This window comes from Colias croceus, chromosome 15 (genome assembly GCF_905220415.1).
Source record: "Colias croceus chromosome 15, ilColCroc2.1".
Taxonomy (NCBI): Eukaryota; Metazoa; Arthropoda; class Insecta; order Lepidoptera; family Pieridae; genus Colias; species Colias croceus.
This window is the reverse complement of record NC_059551.1, coordinates 2,638,661-2,658,522: the sequence shown is the minus strand read 5'-3', so window position 1 is coordinate 2,658,522 and position 19,862 is coordinate 2,638,661. Positions and strand designations below refer to the sequence as shown.

At 35.3% G+C, this 19,862-nt stretch overlaps 1 protein-coding gene across 3 annotated transcripts; it reads right to left on the bottom strand.

Annotated features, from left to right (window-relative positions):
• Window positions 1-419: 419 nt before the first annotated feature.
• On the bottom strand, window positions 420-19,736 carry LOC123697747 (tudor and KH domain-containing protein homolog). 3 transcript variants are annotated; one of them, XM_045644285.1, is made up of 13 exons: window positions 19,620-19,736; window positions 18,736-18,920; window positions 15,712-15,930; window positions 10,231-10,388; window positions 9,503-9,638; window positions 7,697-7,851; window positions 7,236-7,349; window positions 6,741-6,839; window positions 5,648-5,761; window positions 4,600-4,714; window positions 4,013-4,127; window positions 3,201-3,295; window positions 420-946 (listed from the first exon to the last, which is right to left on the bottom strand). In XM_045644285.1, exons 2-13 carry the CDS (start codon window positions 18,914-18,916, stop codon window positions 666-668), a joined length of 1,782 nt encoding a protein of 593 aa, XP_045500241.1. In that variant the 5' UTR covers window positions 18,917-18,920; window positions 19,620-19,736; the 3' UTR covers window positions 420-665. The 3 variants fall into 3 exon arrangements, with proteins under 3 accessions (XP_045500241.1, XP_045500243.1, XP_045500242.1); XM_045644287.1 differs by having other exon boundaries at window positions 9,536-9,638; XM_045644286.1 differs by having other exon boundaries at window positions 19,605-19,701.
• Between the last annotated feature and the right edge of the window lie 126 nt (window positions 19,737-19,862).

The window sequence follows — 19,862 nt, the reverse complement described above, 5'->3', positions numbered from 1 at the left end:
TTCTTAAATACATATAAGATATCCACATTTTCCATAGTACTCGTACCTCTTCGTCGTAAATACTTTGCTATGACTTTCTTCATAATATTGTTATTAAACGAATTATGAAGTTTTTAACTGCGAATAATTTAATTTTCGCCAGCGGCCGCCATCTTATCACATAAACACAGAGCTTGCAGCGCCTCTACCAACGATTAATGTAACTATTTTACGATATGATCAAATAATTTTGGTCATTTCATGAAAAAACCGTGCGTTAATTGGCCATATCGTGAAACGATTTCTTATCATTGATCTGCCCAAACCACATCATGATGTGGCCAAACTAAATTGGCCATTTCACGATATGCGACCATTTCGTGAAATGGCCACTCATATCATGAAATGATCAAATCTACGATATGACCACGACATATACATAAGATAACATTGAATTTTACAGATCATACTTTGTATTTATTTGTAAAACAATATAAAAAAGTAGGCATTTCACTGGACAGACAGTATTATTTTAAAAGTACCAGAAAACATGCTTTCTATTCATCAAATCATAATAGAACTTATAGTGTATAATTTTAAACTGCAATAGATTTATCATTACCCAGTACAAAAATCAACAATTTTTTCTGGTACTTTAAAACAAAAACACTATTTTTAAATTAATTCTACTTTTCATGTCTTCCCAACGCGTCTAAATTACTGTGGTGCGAGTCAATTCTATTCATATTGGCTTTAAATTCATCCCTCAAGTCTTTGCTCAAAGTCGGCGAACTTGGCAATTCCTTGTCGACATTTTGTCGTTCCGACGCGATGAAGTCGTGCGACCCGTTCACGTGCGGTCGTTCCGATATTTTTGTCGTGTCGTAGGATAGATCGAAATTGGACACAGATTTCACTTTGTCAGCCGCTTCTAACCCGGCGGACATGGATATTGATGTTGGATTGTCTGTTAATTACAGATTAAAAAATAATATCACTATGCATTAAATTAAATATTACAATTAACAATCTATTGCATTTATTTTTGTTTAGTGTGCTTAAAAAACTCTACAAAAAATTATTATAACTTGTTTTTTTTGGATATTATCTAAAAAAACGTACATGAGAATAGGTAATATTTATAATAATAAATAATAATAATAAAATCGTCTTTATTTGGTTCTCACAACATTAAAAGGTTACAAAAACTTAGTAATACTACACAATGTATAGTAGAAGATAACGTTGTGAGAAACTGGTGCCTGAAATAGACTACATAGAAGTCTGAGGTACAGGTCACCAGCCCCTCTCGCGGATATCATACGAGAATACACAAGTGTACGTACCTAAATAATGCATAAAGTTATACAAATCTTATCAGAAGACAATTTTACTTAAAAAACACTAATACAAAAAAATAAAGAGAAAAGAAAAATATATTTTAATTTTAATTTAAATCCTACCAAATCCTAAAGGTATGAATGTGAGTATGCTAGTGTGTGTGTGCGCGCATGAGTGGGTGTGTGTGAGTGAGTGTGTGCGCAAGTGTATATGTTTGTGTGATTAATCATATGTGTAGGTGTGATTATATGTTTATATCAGTTTATATAAAGTGTTCTTGAATTGCAGCAGAAAGACTCTAGAGTAATTTTAAATGAGGTCTTTAAGAAGGTCTTCGGTTTGTTGGTAATCCAGTGATTTCAAAAAAGTAGAAACTGTCTTTTTGCAGTTGTAATTGTTCAAGGGATAAATGTTTAATTTCTTATTTATTTTATTATAAAGAAAGGGTCCCATAAAGCAAAAGAAATTATGTGAATGAGTTGATGAAAAAGCGGTAGATGAACAAATTGTGTTATTATGGCGCTTATTCTTGAGTAAAGTGGGGTCAAATACCAGCTTTGAATGTTGCTTCATAATGGTGTGAAGTATGAATGTTTGTCTAACCGAAAGCACACCCCACATCCTATAGAGCTCTAACGTGGGGTAACGATATGGAAGTCCAGCACTCACTTTAAGTATGGCACGTTGAGCTCTTTCAACTTCAATAAGGTGTGACTTTGCACAACCGCCCCAAGATGTAACACAATAATCTATCAGTGAATTACAAAGTGCAAAATATACAATTTTTATCACCTCTCTGTCAGCAACATGTCTAAGACTTCTGAAAATATAAATCAATTTTCGTAGTCTGGACACTAGAGTGTCTACGTGGGGTTTAAAAGATAAAAATTGGTCGATAGTGGTACCGAGGTATTTTATAGTTTCAGTCCTCTCTAGTACAGGACAGTTACAGTTCACGTGATTTGGGGGACAAGTATGAGCTGATATTACGAGTGTAGGAGGTGGTAGTAGATTGACCTTATGAGCGAAGACCATATATTTAGTTTTGGAAATGTTTAGGGTTAGGATATTTTGGCGTAACCAATGCCCGACTTTATTAAATCCATCCTGAGCGTATTTGAACACATCGTCCCAAGTGTCACCAACAAAAAATAGCGCGGTATCGTCGGCAAATGATACGATCTTCCCATTAAAAAGAGATAGGTTACATAAATCATTTATGTAAGCCAAGAAAAGGGTGGGGCCGATGACACTGCCCTGAGGAACGCCATAATTAACCGACAATTCCCCACTAACCACGTCATGATTGAGCTTCACGCGTTGCTGTCTATCCGATAGGTAATCAGTCAATAGTTTTAGGGAGTTATCTCTTATACCCATTCGTTCCAATTTATACAACAAGTGAGGGATAGAGACCGTGTCAAATGCTTTAGCTAGATCTAGGAATACTGTTAAGCATTTCTTTTTAGAGTCTAAATTTGTGATAATTGAGTCAACTAATTCATGCACAGCATCACCAGTAGCTTTGCCGCGCCTGAAACCAAACTGGTTGGATGATAGTAGGTGGTTTATTTCTAGAAAATTAATAAGTCTTTTATTGATTAGTCGCTCTAAGATCTTGGAAAGAGTTGGCAAAATGGATATAGGTCGGTAGTTGCTGACACAGTCTCTATCGCCTCCTTTGTGAATGGGAGTAATAAGGGCTGATTTAAATGCTCTCGGAAATGTGCCCGTTAAATTTATCTTAAGAAGGTAGTTCATTTTAACTCAAATATATAACCTATTTGAAACATTACGTTTGCAATAATATATAAATGCGACAATTTGTATATTCATACAAAGCCGCTGTCATAGATAAATGAAAAAATAAAAATATATACCTTTAAGATTATCAGGCGTGATGGGCGTGATGTCTCGGTCATCTTTGTGGTCTTTGGGCATGGACATCGCTCGCGGACTTAGCATACCTAAAACCCTGGATAAAATTAAAAATAAAACTTTTTAAAGGCGTAATTTAATGACATTTGATAAATCTTGAAAGAGAGCTAGATATGAAGTAATCTAGTCACAAAATCAGAACAAATCTTCCTGAGATAAGCTGGAATAAACTCAATATTTTTGTATACTATTTTTGGATTATGTAGTGATTTTAACATGAATAATCATTACACTTTTATCCCAGTAAAATGAGATTATGTTAGTCTTTAAATATTAATATAAATTAAATAAAATATTTAATAAAAATGAAACCCGTTTTCCTTGGTCACGGCATCACGCGTGAACGGGTGGACCGATTTCGATAATTCTTTTTTTATTACATTCCTTGAAGTACGAGGATGGTCCTTATGTAGAGAAAACGTAAATATGTACCACGGACGAAGCCAGGACCGCTAGTTACACATAAAATCAAAACTTCATACTAGTCCCAAAATATTCGGTTATAAATCTAAAATCTATGCTAATATTATAAATCTAAAAAGTTTATTTTTTATAATATAATACAATTTATTATAAATAGTGTTGTGCACCATCGACCTCAATATATTACGTAATTCTCATGATCCTAAGGTTGCCTGGAAGAGATCGCTGTAGTAGCGATAAGGCCGCCTTTTTGTACGTTTTTCTATTGTTTGTGTTTTGTTGCTATTTTGTTTCTGGTGCAAATAAAGTATTCATTCATTCAATACAATACCTAGAATTAGACAGATCACCAAACGGCGTGTTATGATGTGGAGTGTTGGCTGGTGATGTACTTGCTACAGCCCAGCCTTCTGCTAACAGCGTCTCACCGATGTCAATCGAACCTTCTGGAATTTTCCAGAACAAATCGAGTTAATGACTAAGTCGAAGTATCTAGAACCTTGTGGAAGGTTCTAGAACAAATGAGCGAGTTAAAAACGATGTCTACGTGCTTAGAACCTTTTGGAATGTTCTAGAACAATGTACCGTAATGATTAATACCGTAATGGTTAATCTTGGATAAAAATGTCAGTGCTTTATTTCGGTTGGATTAAGGGGACATAAAAATAATTTGACATTAAAAATTTACTTCTTACACATTTGTTTTTTATATCACGTGTACATAATATTAAAAATCATAACTACAATCAAAGTATTACAAAGTAATCTGAGGAACAGAATAATAAAGTAATTTTGAATGAAATAAAATAAAATTACATTATATTCAACAGTAAAATACTAAAGTACAATTTTTCTTCACGATAATGTATCATATTTTCACAATAACATTTTTAATAAATAAATAAATACATATATTACCATCAGTAACATCATACAACTTGATGCCGGGTATCTCTTTGTCCATATCCCCTCTCATAGACGCAGTTCGCTTGTATGTACACGTTTTGGACATCAGCGGCTTCCATCTTGCGACCTGAATGTTAATTATTTATAAAAAATAAGATATACTGGATAATATTATAAGATTTTTCAAATTCGGCGTCTTAATCGAAATATTATTATTATTTACTAGCTGCTCCGCGCGGTTTCACCCCCGTGGCTCCATTCCTGTTGGTCTTAGCGTGATGATATATAGCCTATAACCTTCCTCGATAAATGAGCTTTCTAACACCGAAAGAATTTTTTAAATCGGACCAGTAGTTCCCGAGATTAGCGCGTTAAAACAAACAAATTCTTCAGCTTTATAATATTAGTATAGATTTAAAGTCATAGTCATGATGTGCAATAAACAATTATAATCTCTTGACCATAGCGTTCAAAGTTTATTGAAGTAACTACTGCGCATAAAAGTCTATGTTTGAGTGTGATTATGAATCTAGGAGTATATTAGACTACTCAAAAATATATTATAAGAACTATTTCTTCCTTATTATTTAATATGCACCAATTGAATCGCACTTTCATACCAAAATAGAAACATCATATGCTTATCCATCAATTAAATTCTGTCCCTTTACATATTTAAAGTTAGAAAAAAGTCATCTTTAACGCCGTCAGGACACCGTGGCATTCGCGAGCAGCAGCGAAACAACGAAAAATCTGTCAGTAGTATGGCAGGTTTTCGCATATGATATGTCTCACTCTAGCACATAGATAGATGAAATAGTTGCGTCCTTGTCAGTATTGTTTCGCAAGGAACTGCGAAATGGCCATTACACAGACGCATTGCGAAAAAGTTGCGAAAACATTGCTGTTTACTAACGTTCCGCAGATATTTCGCTACGCAGTAGTTTCGCAGAGATTCGCTGCCGCATACGAATGCGTAGGTGTACTAAAGGCGTAAAAACGTATACCTAAAAGTTAAAGTATGCATACACATTTTTTACAGTTGGTAAATATCACATACCTGTGTAAGTTCTTCAAATCGTTCAACAGCTTGTGGATGCCATTTGGGCCACTGTCCCGGTAAAGGCTCTTCAGCTGAAGCCGGTTTTACACCCGCTAGGAAACACTCCATCGCCTAGTAAATGGGTAATTTTTGGTAAATATAAATTATAAAAAATATGTCAAAGTATAATGAGCTATATTCATTTTATAGTAATGAATGACGTTGCCCACGTTTTGTATTATTATGTTGTACTAGCTTTCCCCCCGCAGCTTCGCCCGCGCTGTCAAAGAAAAACCCGCGTAGTTCCCGTTCCCGTGGGATTTCCGGGATTGCGTCATTTTCCCGGGATAAAAAGTAGCCATGTCCTTTCTCGGGTATCAAAATATTTCCATACCAAATTTCATGAAAATTGGTTCAGTAGTTTAGGCGTGATTGAGTAACAGACAGACAGACAGACAGAGTTACTTTCGCATTTATAATATTAGTATGGATTATTATGTTTCATTTCGAATTAACATAATATCTTTTTCTCGATTAGATATAACATTATGTTTCGATAATTAAGCTAACATTTATAAGTTAAATTATTTACATATTTCGACAGTGTAGTACGGTTTTATAGGCAATAACGAGAATTATATATATTTATCAAGTACTAGCTGTGCCGCGCGGTTTCACCCGCGTGGCTCCGCTCCTGTTGGTCTTAGCGTGACAATATATAGCCTACTAGCTTTCCGCCTGCGGCTTCGCCCGCGTTTTCAAAGAAAAACCCGTATAGTTCCCGTTCCCGAGGGATTTCCGGGATAAAACCTATCCTATCTCTCAAGTTGGATCGAACTGCACATGGTGTGCGAATTTTATTATAATCGGTTAAGTGGTTTAGGAGTCCATTGAGGACAAACATTGTGACACGAGATTTATATATATTAAGAAGATATTACTTGTGGATAATTTAGCTTTCGAATGGTGAAAGAATTTTTAAAATCGGTCCAGTAGTTTATGAGCCTATTCATTACAATCAAACAAACAAAGTTTTCCTCTTTATAATATTAGTGTAGATTCAAGGAATCTTCAGTGCATATATTTTTCTAAAACATCAATTTGTACGAACCTGGAATCTCAATCGAAGCAGGTCAGCTCTCAGTTCGCACAGCTCGTGAGTTGCAACGTATTCGCTGTCACCGTAGTCTAGGTAGAATACGTCAGCTACCTAAAATTTTAGTACGATTTTATAGATTTTAATTATTGTCCAAATATTCCAGTCCATTATGACCCAAATATCATTTTTCAAATTCTGAATGAAAATACATAACTTGAACTATAACAATAAATAAATTGTTTGAACTATAACAATAAATCATTGTGTTGTATTGTTTACTACACAACTTGCCTTTACTTATATAGAAATAAAATAAAGGCCTCTGTTACCTAATAATATAAAATAAAAAATCCATTCAATTCATTCATTCTTTTTCTTTCTTTCAGATCAACATAACAGAGTAGCACGACTTAAGTTACTTTGAACTTGTCTCCATATTATCTACACCACACTTATATTCGTTATTTACAAATAATTCATTCTTTCATTCGTTCATTCCCAACTCACCTGTTGCGTAGCATCAAACTCGTTCGGTCTCAGATCGTCGATGCGAGCGCGGTACCAACGACCGTCATGGCGGAATACAGCCGCTACCACTTGACCAACAGAGACTGATTTTAACTAGAAAATGAATATTTATGAAAATATTTTGATTAAAAGTTTACTGATGAAAAAAAAACTTTTTTTTTAAATATAGTGCATTCGTGAATTGGCGCCAAAAGAGCGCTGTTTTTTTATCGTAATCTTTTTCAGTATCACTCAAACCATAGACAATTCAATAGTAAAATTCATAGAGATTGTAGAATATCTGGCTTCAGACAACTTCGATATTTGAAATTCATAAAAAATTGAACTTATACACTATGATAACTAGTATATTAGTATTTTAATATACCTTACAATAAAATTGTAAAATTTTCATGAAGTTATTTCAACAAAATGAAAAATAAATAAACATGAATACTCACAGCATGTGCACTACGATTATCCTTGTTATTATAATAGTCCGTCATGTGCGCAACCAATTCGTCAAGTTGCGCAACTTGTGGCCCAACAAATTGCACCCAGAATCGCGATGGAGACGATACTGCTGATACGTACACTTCGATTGATGAGCTAGTGTCTGTAATTAAAATTATTATTTATAAAAATTAGTATAATATAAAGAAGGATTGTAATAGGTGATATTATTGTGTATGTGTGGGTCATTTTGAATTACACGACTGTTTGCAAACGGGTATGATTTTTTGGTATGGATAATTCATAATATTATATTATGTGTATGTTTATGGGTATACTGTGTGCGTGTTTATGACATGTATGAATGTAAATATGTGTGTTTTCTATAATTTAGTCGTTTTGAAACGGATGAAGAATTTAACTACTTTTATATTCTAATTAACGAATTCTGTATAGAAATTGTAAAAGTATATTTTTTTTTATTAAGCACTAGCTTCCGCCCGCAACTCCGTCCGCGCGGAAAAATTAAGATTTATTTTTTTCTACGTATTTTTCCGGGATAAAAAGTATCCTATTTTATGCCCAGGATAAGAAAGTATAATTATACCAAGTTTCATCGAAATCGAACCGTTAGTTTTCACGTGATGCCTGAACATACAGACAGACAGACAGACAGACAAAAAATTTTTTAATCACATATTTGGGTTTGGTATCGATCCAGTAACACCCCCTGCTATTTATTTTTTCAATATTTTCAATGTACAGAATTGACCCTTCTACAGATTTATATGTGGTACAATTATTGCTAGTGTATTGTGTGTATGATTTTCATTACTCATTTAGTATCACTGTACTTTCTGTAGTAAAAAACTATTAAAGATTTAGGAATAGGTGGTATTGTGTAAAATGTATAGATAATAAAAAAATACTATGTCAATAAAACATTATCCCATTTTATATGCTACATATAACCCCTAATAAACATAAGACAATATACATAACACTGTAACACGTAATCACCCTGTACCTCAAAATTCAAACACAAAATCTAAAACTAAACTAAAACATGCAAAAATAAACACACAACTAACAAATTACCACCAAACAAACGAAAAATAATTAAAAAAATACCTTTAAATATTCTTCTATTCTATTTAAGTGGAGTATAATGAGGCACAAACTAGATGCAATAAAAAAAAACTTGTTAAATGTCCATGAAGTAATTTTTAATAAAAAAATAATAATAATTGGCATTTTTGTCGAGATTTTTTTTTAATTTCGCATAATGTTTTACTTATCGCACATAGTACTACTAAAAATGGTCATAAAATAAAACCTTTGCCTCAATTCTGTAAAATTATGCGTGTAAAAATGAGGACAGTGGGCAGAGACGCAGCCACGGGGTCCATATTTCGATAAAATCTTTAAAAAAAGGAGAACTGGCCACTAAAAAAAAATAAAACTGGCCACTATACCTGGCAATCTACAAAAAAATCATCTTCCCTTCCTTGTATCGCACGCGCTTGGCGTCACCTGTGTCCGTGGCGGTCGGCGCGGGCGAAGCCGCCGGTATGCTAAGTGTCAACTCATAGCGAGATTTGTAAAAAAAAATAATGTAGAACTGGCCACTATATCTGGCCTACAAAAAAAGCAAAAAAATTAAAACTGGCCTAGGCCCTAGACACTAATAAAAAAGTAAAACTGGCCTCTAAAAAAAGTAAAACTGGCCACTACTTCTGGCAGCCTACAAAACAAAGCTAGAAAAAAAAACTATCTCCATCTTCCCGCCACACAAAACACACAAGCATGCTCACCCGTGCGCTTGTATCGCACGCGCTTGGCGTCACCTGTGTCCGTGGCGGTCGGCGCGGGCGAAGCCGCCGGTATGCTGATCGGGAGACGCGGGCGCTTCGCCTGTTCGACTTCACGACGGCATTTCTCTTGGGCGACCTGGGAATTTTTTGAAATTTTTTTTTCGTGAAACTTATCTTTTTCGAGTTTATAGTACCTGAATAGGATTGATTGATATTAAAGAAGTGGAAAAACATAACTTAGTTTCATTTTTTGGTGTATGCTTTTAAATAAATGGGTCATAGATTTAAAAAAAATAATGTTTCGAGTGTGAAAATAGTGAAATTATAATGCAAGTTATGGAATGAGTTATTTTGTAACCTCATACCATTTGTAATTTCTTTCACTGACTTACTCTTCACGCTCAATTCTGTGCACAATGCTTTAATCATAAATGTATAAATCAGAATCTTCACGGCTAAGCATAAACATGAATTAGTAACATATTAAAATATTTCACATTACTTATTTTATTCAAATTATCTTGGTAGTAGGTACATATTTATTTCAGCCATTATTGCCTAACCTATTAGAATTTAGATCATAAAGGACTACATTTATTTTGGGGATGAACACAACTAAATCTAATAAAATGAACATATTTCAAAACTCAAACTATTACCCAACACAATCCGCAAAAAAATCCAGCTTCTACAATCTACCCACAGTAAATTATGAGAAAAGTACTCACACAATTATCAATAAGCTTCTTCGCTTGTTCAATCTGTTCCTTGGTCCCCCGGAAGGTGATTCTCTTCAGCTCGTTATTGTTCCCACCGCCTGAACTCTCAACCTTGACTCTCGCGCCGCTCAGGTGACTTATATCGTTTATGTTTTCACCGCCTGTGCCTGTAAAATTTGTGACTTAATTAATGAAAGTTGAATATTTTTTTATTATCTACACTAATATTATAAAGAGGAAAACATTGTTTGAATGTTTGATTGTAATGAATAGGCTCATAAACTACTGGACCGATTTTGAAAATTCTTTCACCATACGAAAGCTAAATCATCCACATTCCACGACTCACGAGTAATATAGTCTATATATTGTCACGCTAAGACCAACAGGAGCGGAGCCACGCGGGTGAAACCGCGCGGCACAGCTAGTACTGTATAAGCTGGGAGGTTTAATAGTATTCAAATATGTGAAAATAAGTTGTACATCTTTGATAATACATACGGTCCTGATAGTAAATGTGTAACATGTTCCTTTCCCACCAGAAGGAGGAATTTTACTTGAAAGAATTTTTGGAAAAAATTGTCATTATTAGCACTAGTTATAGTAATATAAGCTTATTGAAACGCTATATAAATAATTTTTAATGTTCTTTAATATATATTTTATAGCCTCGGGGTAGCCTAATTCCCTAGAGGCCGCGTCCCCAGGTGGCGGATAGGGGAACGCCCTGTGTTCATCCATAGGGTAGAGGTGAATCCTCCGCGGACCACAAGGCCGGAGAAGGTTAACTCCGTTATAAAAACCTAGGTTGGAGAGCCGAAATCAATACTCCTGGGAGTGGTATGTGAGCAGTGCTCTCAGTACTTGGCTGGGGACGATGAGGACGTCGTGCGCCAAAAGGGCCCAGTACAAGATAGTGGTTGGCGGGATTAACCGGCAGGCATTCTGCAAACTTAGTGGAGAGGAGAGAAGAAGGATGGAGGCAAAATTAAAAAACAAACTACCCCAGGAGGGTACCGGTATTTCCGGAGAATCCCTCCCCGAGCAACCCTCGGGCAGCCCCTCGTATTCTGGGGGGGGGGCAACATTTTGCCAGCACCTTTGACTGAAAACTGCACAGGAACGGGTCACCAGGTTCCTGCGACAGCAAATGCTACTGGTAACAAAAAACTCGTGCAGCAGGCTTTTCATCCGAGCCTCTTTATTCAGAGATCATGCATAGTTACAAACCAAAGAGATATGATGAACGATACTAACAATAAGACTCTAACACAACAAATATTCCACAAAGGTATGTTTGAATCTAGATCCAGAACATTATCTCTAGGAGACTATCCAAACACGGATCCTAATCAAAGTTCGCAAATCATACTTACTGAACCAAGTGATGGAAGTGAACATGACAACTGGAAAGAAGTTACAAGAAAAAAGAGGCCAAACTCAAGTCCTGAAAACAATGGGGCCCAAAAGCAAACCAAATTAGACTCATATTGGCTATCTCATAGCCATCAAACACCTACAACAAACAGATTCTCCAGCTTAGAAGTTGATAACGAACAGGCAGAAAATAATAATACTACTTCTAATAAGACCAATAAACCACCACCAATATTTGTTGACAAAGTTGAAAATATTCAACCCCTTTTAAAGACTCTCAATGAACATGTGCACGATATGTTCACCCTAAAAGTTCTCACTAACAATCAAGTTAAAATACAACCGAAAGACTCTGAGACTTATAGAACTATTGTTCACCAATTAGAACTTAGAAATACAGAGTTTTTCACATACAAACCTAAGAACGAACGGGGTTTTAAAGTGGTACTTAAGAAGATGCATCCTTCAGCAGACCCAGAGGATATGAGGATAAGAGGCTCTCGAAGACATAGGGCACACCAGCACAAACATATGGAATATCAAGCAAAAAGTGACAAAGAAACCATTACCACTGTTCATAATTGAACTAAAAACTAAACCAAACAACAAGCACATTTACGAAGTAAAAACCCTAATGAACTGTATCGTATCTTTTGAACCTCCCCGGCCGAAACGCGAGCTTCCACAATGCGCAAAATGCCAACAATACGGACACACCAAAACCTACTGTCGCCGTAGCCCTAAATGTATTAAATGCGCTGGTGATCACCTCTCCAGCGATTGTTTAAGGAAAACAAGATCAGACAGTGTCAAATGTGTCCTTTGTGATGGTAACCATCCAGCAAATTACAAAGGCTGTAAAATTTATCGTGAACTCCAAAACCTCAAGTTTCCTAAGACCGCAGAACGCAGGAAAACCTACTTATCTACCAAAGATTCGAATGCTACTAGAGAAAGTCACAACTCTTTAAATAAAGAAAAGCTAAATCACCCATATTCATACAAAGATGCTGTAACCAATAAACCGCAATCGGCGAACTCAACAACAGAAGCTACAACACTCAGTAATCAAAACGATATTCATGAAGTAATGAGTCTGATGAAACAAATGATGCAACAACTTACTACACTGACAAACCTTATAATAGCCCTAACAACCAAGCTGTCACCTTCGACTGCTTGAAAATCGCCCTATGGAATGCCAATGGGCTGTCACAACATACCCTTGAGGTTAAGGCATATCTCGAGACACAAAAGATAGACATATTATTGATCACAGAAACACACTTTACGAAGAAAAGTCATTTCAGCATCCCAAATTACAAAATATACCATACAATGCACCCTGACGGTACCGCACATGGAGGAAGTGCGGTGCTCATAAGACAGAATATTAAACACCATGAAATAATTCATTACTGCACTGAACAAATTCAAGCAACTAATGTCGTTATTGAAGATTGGGTTGGACCATTCACAATATCTGCAGTTTATAGTCCACCTAAACATCAATTAAAATGTGAAGACTACGAAAAGTTCTTCTCCTCTTTTGATACCAGATTTATCGCTGGTGGCGATTATAATGCCAAGCATCAATATTGGGGTTCGCGTACAATAACAACTAAAGGCAGGCAACTATTAATGGCTATAGATAAATTAAAACTCGGCGTTGTTTCAGCTGGTAAGCCAACCTACTGGCCTTCGGATAGTAGTAAAATACCAGATCTGCTAGACTTTTATGTAATAAGAGGGTTATCACCTAAGTTTATTACCTGTAAAACAAGCACAGATTTATCCTCTGATCACTCTCCTGTGGAAATAACACTAAGAAGGACAATAGCAGAAACACCGAAGCCATGCAGATTACACTCAAATAGAACTAATTGGGAACTATTTAGGCAGCTCGTAGCAGATAAGCTGGAATTAAATATTCAATTAAAATCTGACCCTGACATAGTAGAAGCTGTTGAACACTTCAATAACTGTATCCAACAGTCTGCTTGGTACGCTACTCCATCTAATCTGTTCGAGAGTTATTGGCAGAAAAACGTAAAGCCCGGAAACGATGGCAAAGTACGGGTTTCCCTGTGGATAAAAAGCACTTGAATTACCTACAAATGAAACTCAAAACACTTCTTCATAATATAGATAACCAAAACATCCAGACATCGCTAGAAAGAATGGACGCTACAGCAGAAACAAACTTTTCTCTATGGAAAGCCTCAAAGAAACTTAAACAACCTGTTTCAAGCAATCCCCCGATACGAAAAGGTAACACTGAATGGGCTTCTAGTGACGCACAAAAAGCGGATACATTTGCTGAACATCTTGAACAAGTCTTCACACCCAATCCAGATATGGGCTCTTTAAAAACCCAAGAAGTGGCCCTATTATTAAATCAAAGTATCAAAGTCTCTAGTCCTCCCATGAAAAAGGTCACTATAAATGAAGTAAGAACAGTCATAAAAAACCTAGATTCTAATAAAGCCCCAGGATACGATCTAATAACAGGAAAAATCCTTAAGGAACTTCCAAAGGAAGGCATCAAATTTCTAACATTCCTGTACAATGCTATCATACAAAGTAGTGCGTTTCCACCTCAGTGGAAAGTAGCCCAGGTTATCATGATTGCCAAACCAGGGAAAAATCCCGTTGAGGCCCAATCATACAGACCTATAAGCCTACTTCCTATACCATCCAAGATATTGGAAATTCTTATCCTTCGTAGATTGACCCCAATTATCTCTGAGAAGAAACTTCTGCCTGATCATCAGTTCGGATTTCGCCAAAGACATGGGACTATAGAACAAGTACACCGATCAGTGGAACATATAAACGAAACCTACGAAAAAAAAAGTTCTGTACTGCTGCCTTCCTAGACATATCCCAAGCCTTTGACCGCGTGTGGCATGATGGATTACTATTTAAAGTAAAAAAATCTTTCTTCTAACTTCTACAGCCTCATAAAGTCATACTTGAGTGATAGATACTTTTTTGTAAAACAGGCGGAAGAAACAACGGAACTAAAAAGCATCCAAGCCGGAGTTCCACAAGGTAGTGTTATGGGTCCTACTCTTTACCTTCTATTTACTGCGGACCTCCCTTCGATCGATGGAGTAATCACTGGAACATTTGCAGACGATACAGCAATCTTAGTATCAGATAACTCACCAGCTGTTGCTTCACACAAGCTCCAATCCAGCCTCGACCAAATATCTCAATGGCTCAAAGACTGGCGTATTAGAGCAAATGAGAGTAAATCCGTTCAGGTAACTTTCACCTATAAAAAAGAGACATGCCCACCTGTCACTCTTAACGGTAGAGAACTTCCACAACACGACCACGTAAGGTATCTTGGTATATAACTGGACAGACGTCTAACGTGGAAGAAGCACATCTTCACAAAACGATTGGCAATGAGTCAAAAACTACGCACATTGTTCTGGCTCCTAAACAGAAAATCGTCCCTTTCCTTAGATAATAAACTGCTACTTTACAAATGTATTATAAAGCCTATATGGACATATGGCCTGCAGCTATGGGGATCGGCAGCAAAGTCTAATGTGGATATAGTTCAAAGATTTCAGTCAAAAATGCTAAGATTAGTAACAGGTGCCCTTGGTATGTGTCCAATGATAGATTGCACCACGACCTCTGCATAAGCACGGTTAAGGAAGAAATCGTTGAGAGAACTAAATCATATAAAGAGCGTATTAAAAACCACCCAAACCAGCTGGCTGTAAACCTTATGAACGCCCAGACAACCACCAGGAGACTCAAAAGAAGGATACCTCAGGATTTGATATAAAAAAAAATAAATAAAAAGTCAATAAATTAAACAAGATATAATCACCAATAAACGGAGTAGTCACTGGACGACTTCCGTACGAAACAACCTTAAAATTCTTAACAAAATCGCTGAATATCTGAAAATTGATAGATTGCGATGATGAAGAACAAAAAAAAAAAAAATGTTCTTTAAAAGTAAGAATAAATATAATTTTCAGTCTCTTTTATTGAAATATTGATTCAAATCATATACAAAATACATACAATATTATTTATTTCTGATTAAAAAGTGAAAAGTGAAGTCCCATGTCTAATAAAACTTACCAATAATTCGTCCAACCGACCACCCAGGTACCTCCATAAAGTCTTCCACTATAGTAGGCTGCTGTTTAATAAAGTCATGCACTATAGTCTCGGCAAGTTGGGTTGCGTTTGTCCGTCCTCTTATAATACACACATCATACTCTTTGTCCGTAAACTTCTTGAAGTGGATTAGAGCACCGGACTTCTTCTCAATCTCTTTTATGTTTGAACCATTTCTACCTGAAAATATTTTAGTAGGTTTGTTGTTTAATGTAAGTCAGTAAAATGTATAATTTTAGATATGATCCATTAAATAACAATAAAAGCTGGCTGGTGGTCAGGCGACGAATTGGAATTCTGTCTCATGATCGAATATTTATTCTTTAAAAAATTATTTTTATATAATAATAATGTAGCTAAATTTACTATAGCATATTCTTAGTAAAAACAATATGACAATTGGCAGTAAGTAATATTATATTTTACTTTAGATGACCTCAAATGTTAGAAACACAATCTGCAAAAGCAAGGTCTGTTGATTTTGTAAATTATACTTTAATGGAGTGGCCTAAAAGTGAGGTAGCTATACCAACTTCAATACTTTGGAGACAAATTCACCAAAGTTAAAATTGTGAAAATCTGTTTTCCCATTCTAGAGTTTTAAGTGGAGTAACTTATGACTTTTTTAATACCTATAGATAATAATTATTTGCAAAAATAACATTTAAGTATATTAAAACATCATCTTTTCAATGTGACATTGGGAGAATAATTATACTTAAACAAAATTGCTACCTGTTGAAAACTGATTGATCATCATCATCAACAAAATTGTTATTGAAAATATTAGATGGCTTTCAGTAACAAAGTAGTAACTATACAGTAATACAACGGCTTATCAGCAATGAGCTTACGAGATCAGTGATCACAGACTACACAATGATAACAGTTACAAAATTTACAATATTACAAACTTCCTCAGTATTATCATGGACCCAATATAGATTATATTCGTCCATGGTATTATTCACAAATTTACGCTAAACTGTGTTATCTGTATTTTGACACCTCTCAAGGACTATTAATAAAAAATGTATGCAAAACACATTATGAATAAACCGACATAATAATGTTTGTTTGAAAAATAAATGAATGACCTCATTTTCTATTATTTTTCTTAACTAACAAGAACATAAATATTAAATTATGTACAGAGTTTCACAATTCTAGAGGTAAAAATATGCAAATTAAATCAACTGTGACTGGCTTTCAAACACTCAATGACAATCATCATATTCATAATTATTAATTTGTAAATATGTATTATTTTTGAGATGACTTAACCAGAAAAATATTTGCCATTTATGGTTATACGAGGGCGATTCAATAAATACTTAGCCTACAAAAAGTATACGAAAATTTTGGAAAAGTGGCAATTTATTTTTCAACATAGTCTCCTTTTAGTTCGATACACTTAGCCCAGCGATGTTCCAACTTTTTTAACCCGTCCGAAAAATAGGTTTTCTCAAACTCTGCAAAATAGGCCTCCGTGGCAGCGATAACCTCTTTATTTGATCCATATCTATTACGGCGAGGGATTTTTTCAGATGAGGAAACAGAAAGAAGTCACCAGGGGCCAAATCTGGAGAATACGGTGGATGAGGCAGCAATTCGTAGCGTAATTCGACCAATTTGGCCTTGGCAACGGCAGACGTGTGAACCGGTGCGTTGTCGTGGTGAAACAGCACCTTTTTCTTAGCCAGATGGGGTCGCTTTTTCTTTAATTCGGCGTCGAATCGGTCCAATAAATCGGCATAGTAAAGCCCTGTAATTGGTTTACCCTTCTCGAGGTAATCGATGTAAACAACTCTTTGTGAATCCCAGAAAACGGTGGCCATAACTTTTCCGGCCGATTTTACAGTTTTCGCCTTCTTTAGAGCACGTTCCCCGGTCTGGATCCATTGTTTTGATTACTCCTTGGTCTCTGGTGTGTACCAGTAAATCCAGGTTTCATCGACCGTCACAAAACGACGCAAAAACTCCCCTGGATTCCGCTTAAACAGCGCCAAACACGTCTCCGACGTGGACTCACGGTTGCGCTTGTTTTCCGGTGTGAGTAAATGCGGCACCCATCGCGCCGACAGCTTTCTCATGCCGAGTTCCTCGTGAAGAATATGATTGACTGTTCCTTCTGAAATGCCTACAGTCTCAACTAGCTACCGAACTTTCAATTAGCGATCTGTCAATACGAGATCATGGATTTTTTTAATGTTTTCCTCCGTAGCAGCTGTTTTTGGTGCAGCTGGACGTGGTTCATGAAAAAGCGACGTACGGCCACGTGCAAACTCGTTGAACCAATTCTTGACGGTGGCTATCGATGGAGAAGAGTCACCGTACACAGCAACAAAGCGGTCTTTGATTTCGATACGCTCTTTCCCGTCCAAAAATAGGAATCGAATCACCGAACGATATTGCTCTTTTTCCATTTTTGTAAAACCGATCGACACGTTCGCTTCCATAGGTTGTCAAATTAAAACAAATGAAGGGATTGGAATGAAAATTTAAAAAAATAATTAAAAAAGAATGAGCTACACTGTGGTAAACCTATTTTGAAACAATAGCACCCTCTGGCGATGAGGCTAGGTACTTATTGAATGCACCAGGTATGTTAATGCATGCATGATGTAGTTTATTTTTAAAGTGAAACTTTTATTACATCGTCTCAAACTTTTTGGTCTGTGTAGCGCATGTCGCGTGAAGCACGATACATACGATAATTATCGTACAAATACGATAATTTTTAGTTAAATGTCTATAGTGTGAAAAAAAGTTTCACTTTTACCATGGTGTCATAAAACCACACAACATTTTTTTGATAATTTTTAGAACTATAACTCAATGCCATGCTTTATAACTTCCCTAAATTAATTTATTAATAATATTGTAATAGTAAAGTGAATGTTTACTCAAATGAATTAAATAAACTATTCAATCGTTTCCATTAAAAAAAATCTAGAGAAACTTAAAATGTAAATGGGGGCTTACCAATCAACGCAGGCACAATACTTTTAGGCACATGCACTTCAATCACATTCACTCTTGATGTTTTCACATTTTTATCATTTTCCTCATCCTTCTTGAACACATAGTACACAACAAATGCTGTGACGGTGACTATGGAGAAACCAAGAGCCACTGGTAGTACCAATTTAGTGTTGAAAGGCATGTTGCTGCAAAAAATACAGTTAAAACTTAATTAATTATTATTTTTATATGAAAACAATTGTAACAAATTTACTTATTATATACAAACTTTATGTATCCTTTAACATTGAATTACATTATAACTCAAATAGGTACATCTACATTTTTACTACAACAAATTAACTAACAATGATGTGTAATTCTAATGTAAACACATGAGAACAAGGAGATAAATATAAAAGGGTTGAATTGTAGTCGACTAACTAACACACACATTAATTTCGTAAAATCTAATATATCAAAACAAAGTTAACCAACATTTGTTTTTTCACTAATTACGTTTTCATATAAATATTATCAAGATTCATACAAATACATAGATAAATCCATTTCTAAAATGTTTTAAAACAACAAACAAGCTCCTTTGTATTATGGGTCCAAAGTTTCACTCAAATCACAACTTTTCCTTGACCTAATAAAAGCTGTTATTTTTATACCTTTAAACAAAACTTATTATTAAATATATTTATCACAATTCAATGTAGCAGTACATTCATGAAAGTGATACAATATCTATTAGCAGCTATGACATAATAATGAAAGAAAAGTTACTTCATAGGTAATCTGATACTGGGTAAGTACGATAGAAAATTTAATTTATAACACTTAATCATTATTATAGAGGATTTTTAGGAATTCTTATATATTACCTGATCTGTACTTACTTAGATCGTAACTTTTTATATCCAAACAATGTATTTATCTGTTATTTCGTATCGTAATTAAACTCGTGCGAAGAATTCGAACGAATATTTATATCCAATTTGACACATGTCACATACAATTCAATGTCACATCAATGTCAGTAACTTTTGATATATTATGTATCGTTTCACGCATGTAGAATTATGGTAAAATTTCGAAGCAAATCTAAATCAATACTATGATATTTATTTAAGGCTTTATTG

Bases quoted from the DNA above. Each gene is read 5' to 3' on its own strand.
- LOC123697747 (XM_045644285.1), bottom strand. From the start codon at position 18,916: ATGCCTTTCAACACTAAATTGGTACTACCAGTGGCTCTTGGTTTCTCC. The intron at 15,931-18,735 runs GTAAGCCCCCAT...AAATATTTTCAG, and splicing joins TATTGTGCCTGCGTTGATTG to GTAGAAATGGTTCAAACATA. The intron at 9,639-10,230 runs GTGAGTACTTTT...AAAAATTCCCAG, and splicing joins AGAAGCTTATTGATAATTGT to GTCGCCCAAGAGAAATGCCG.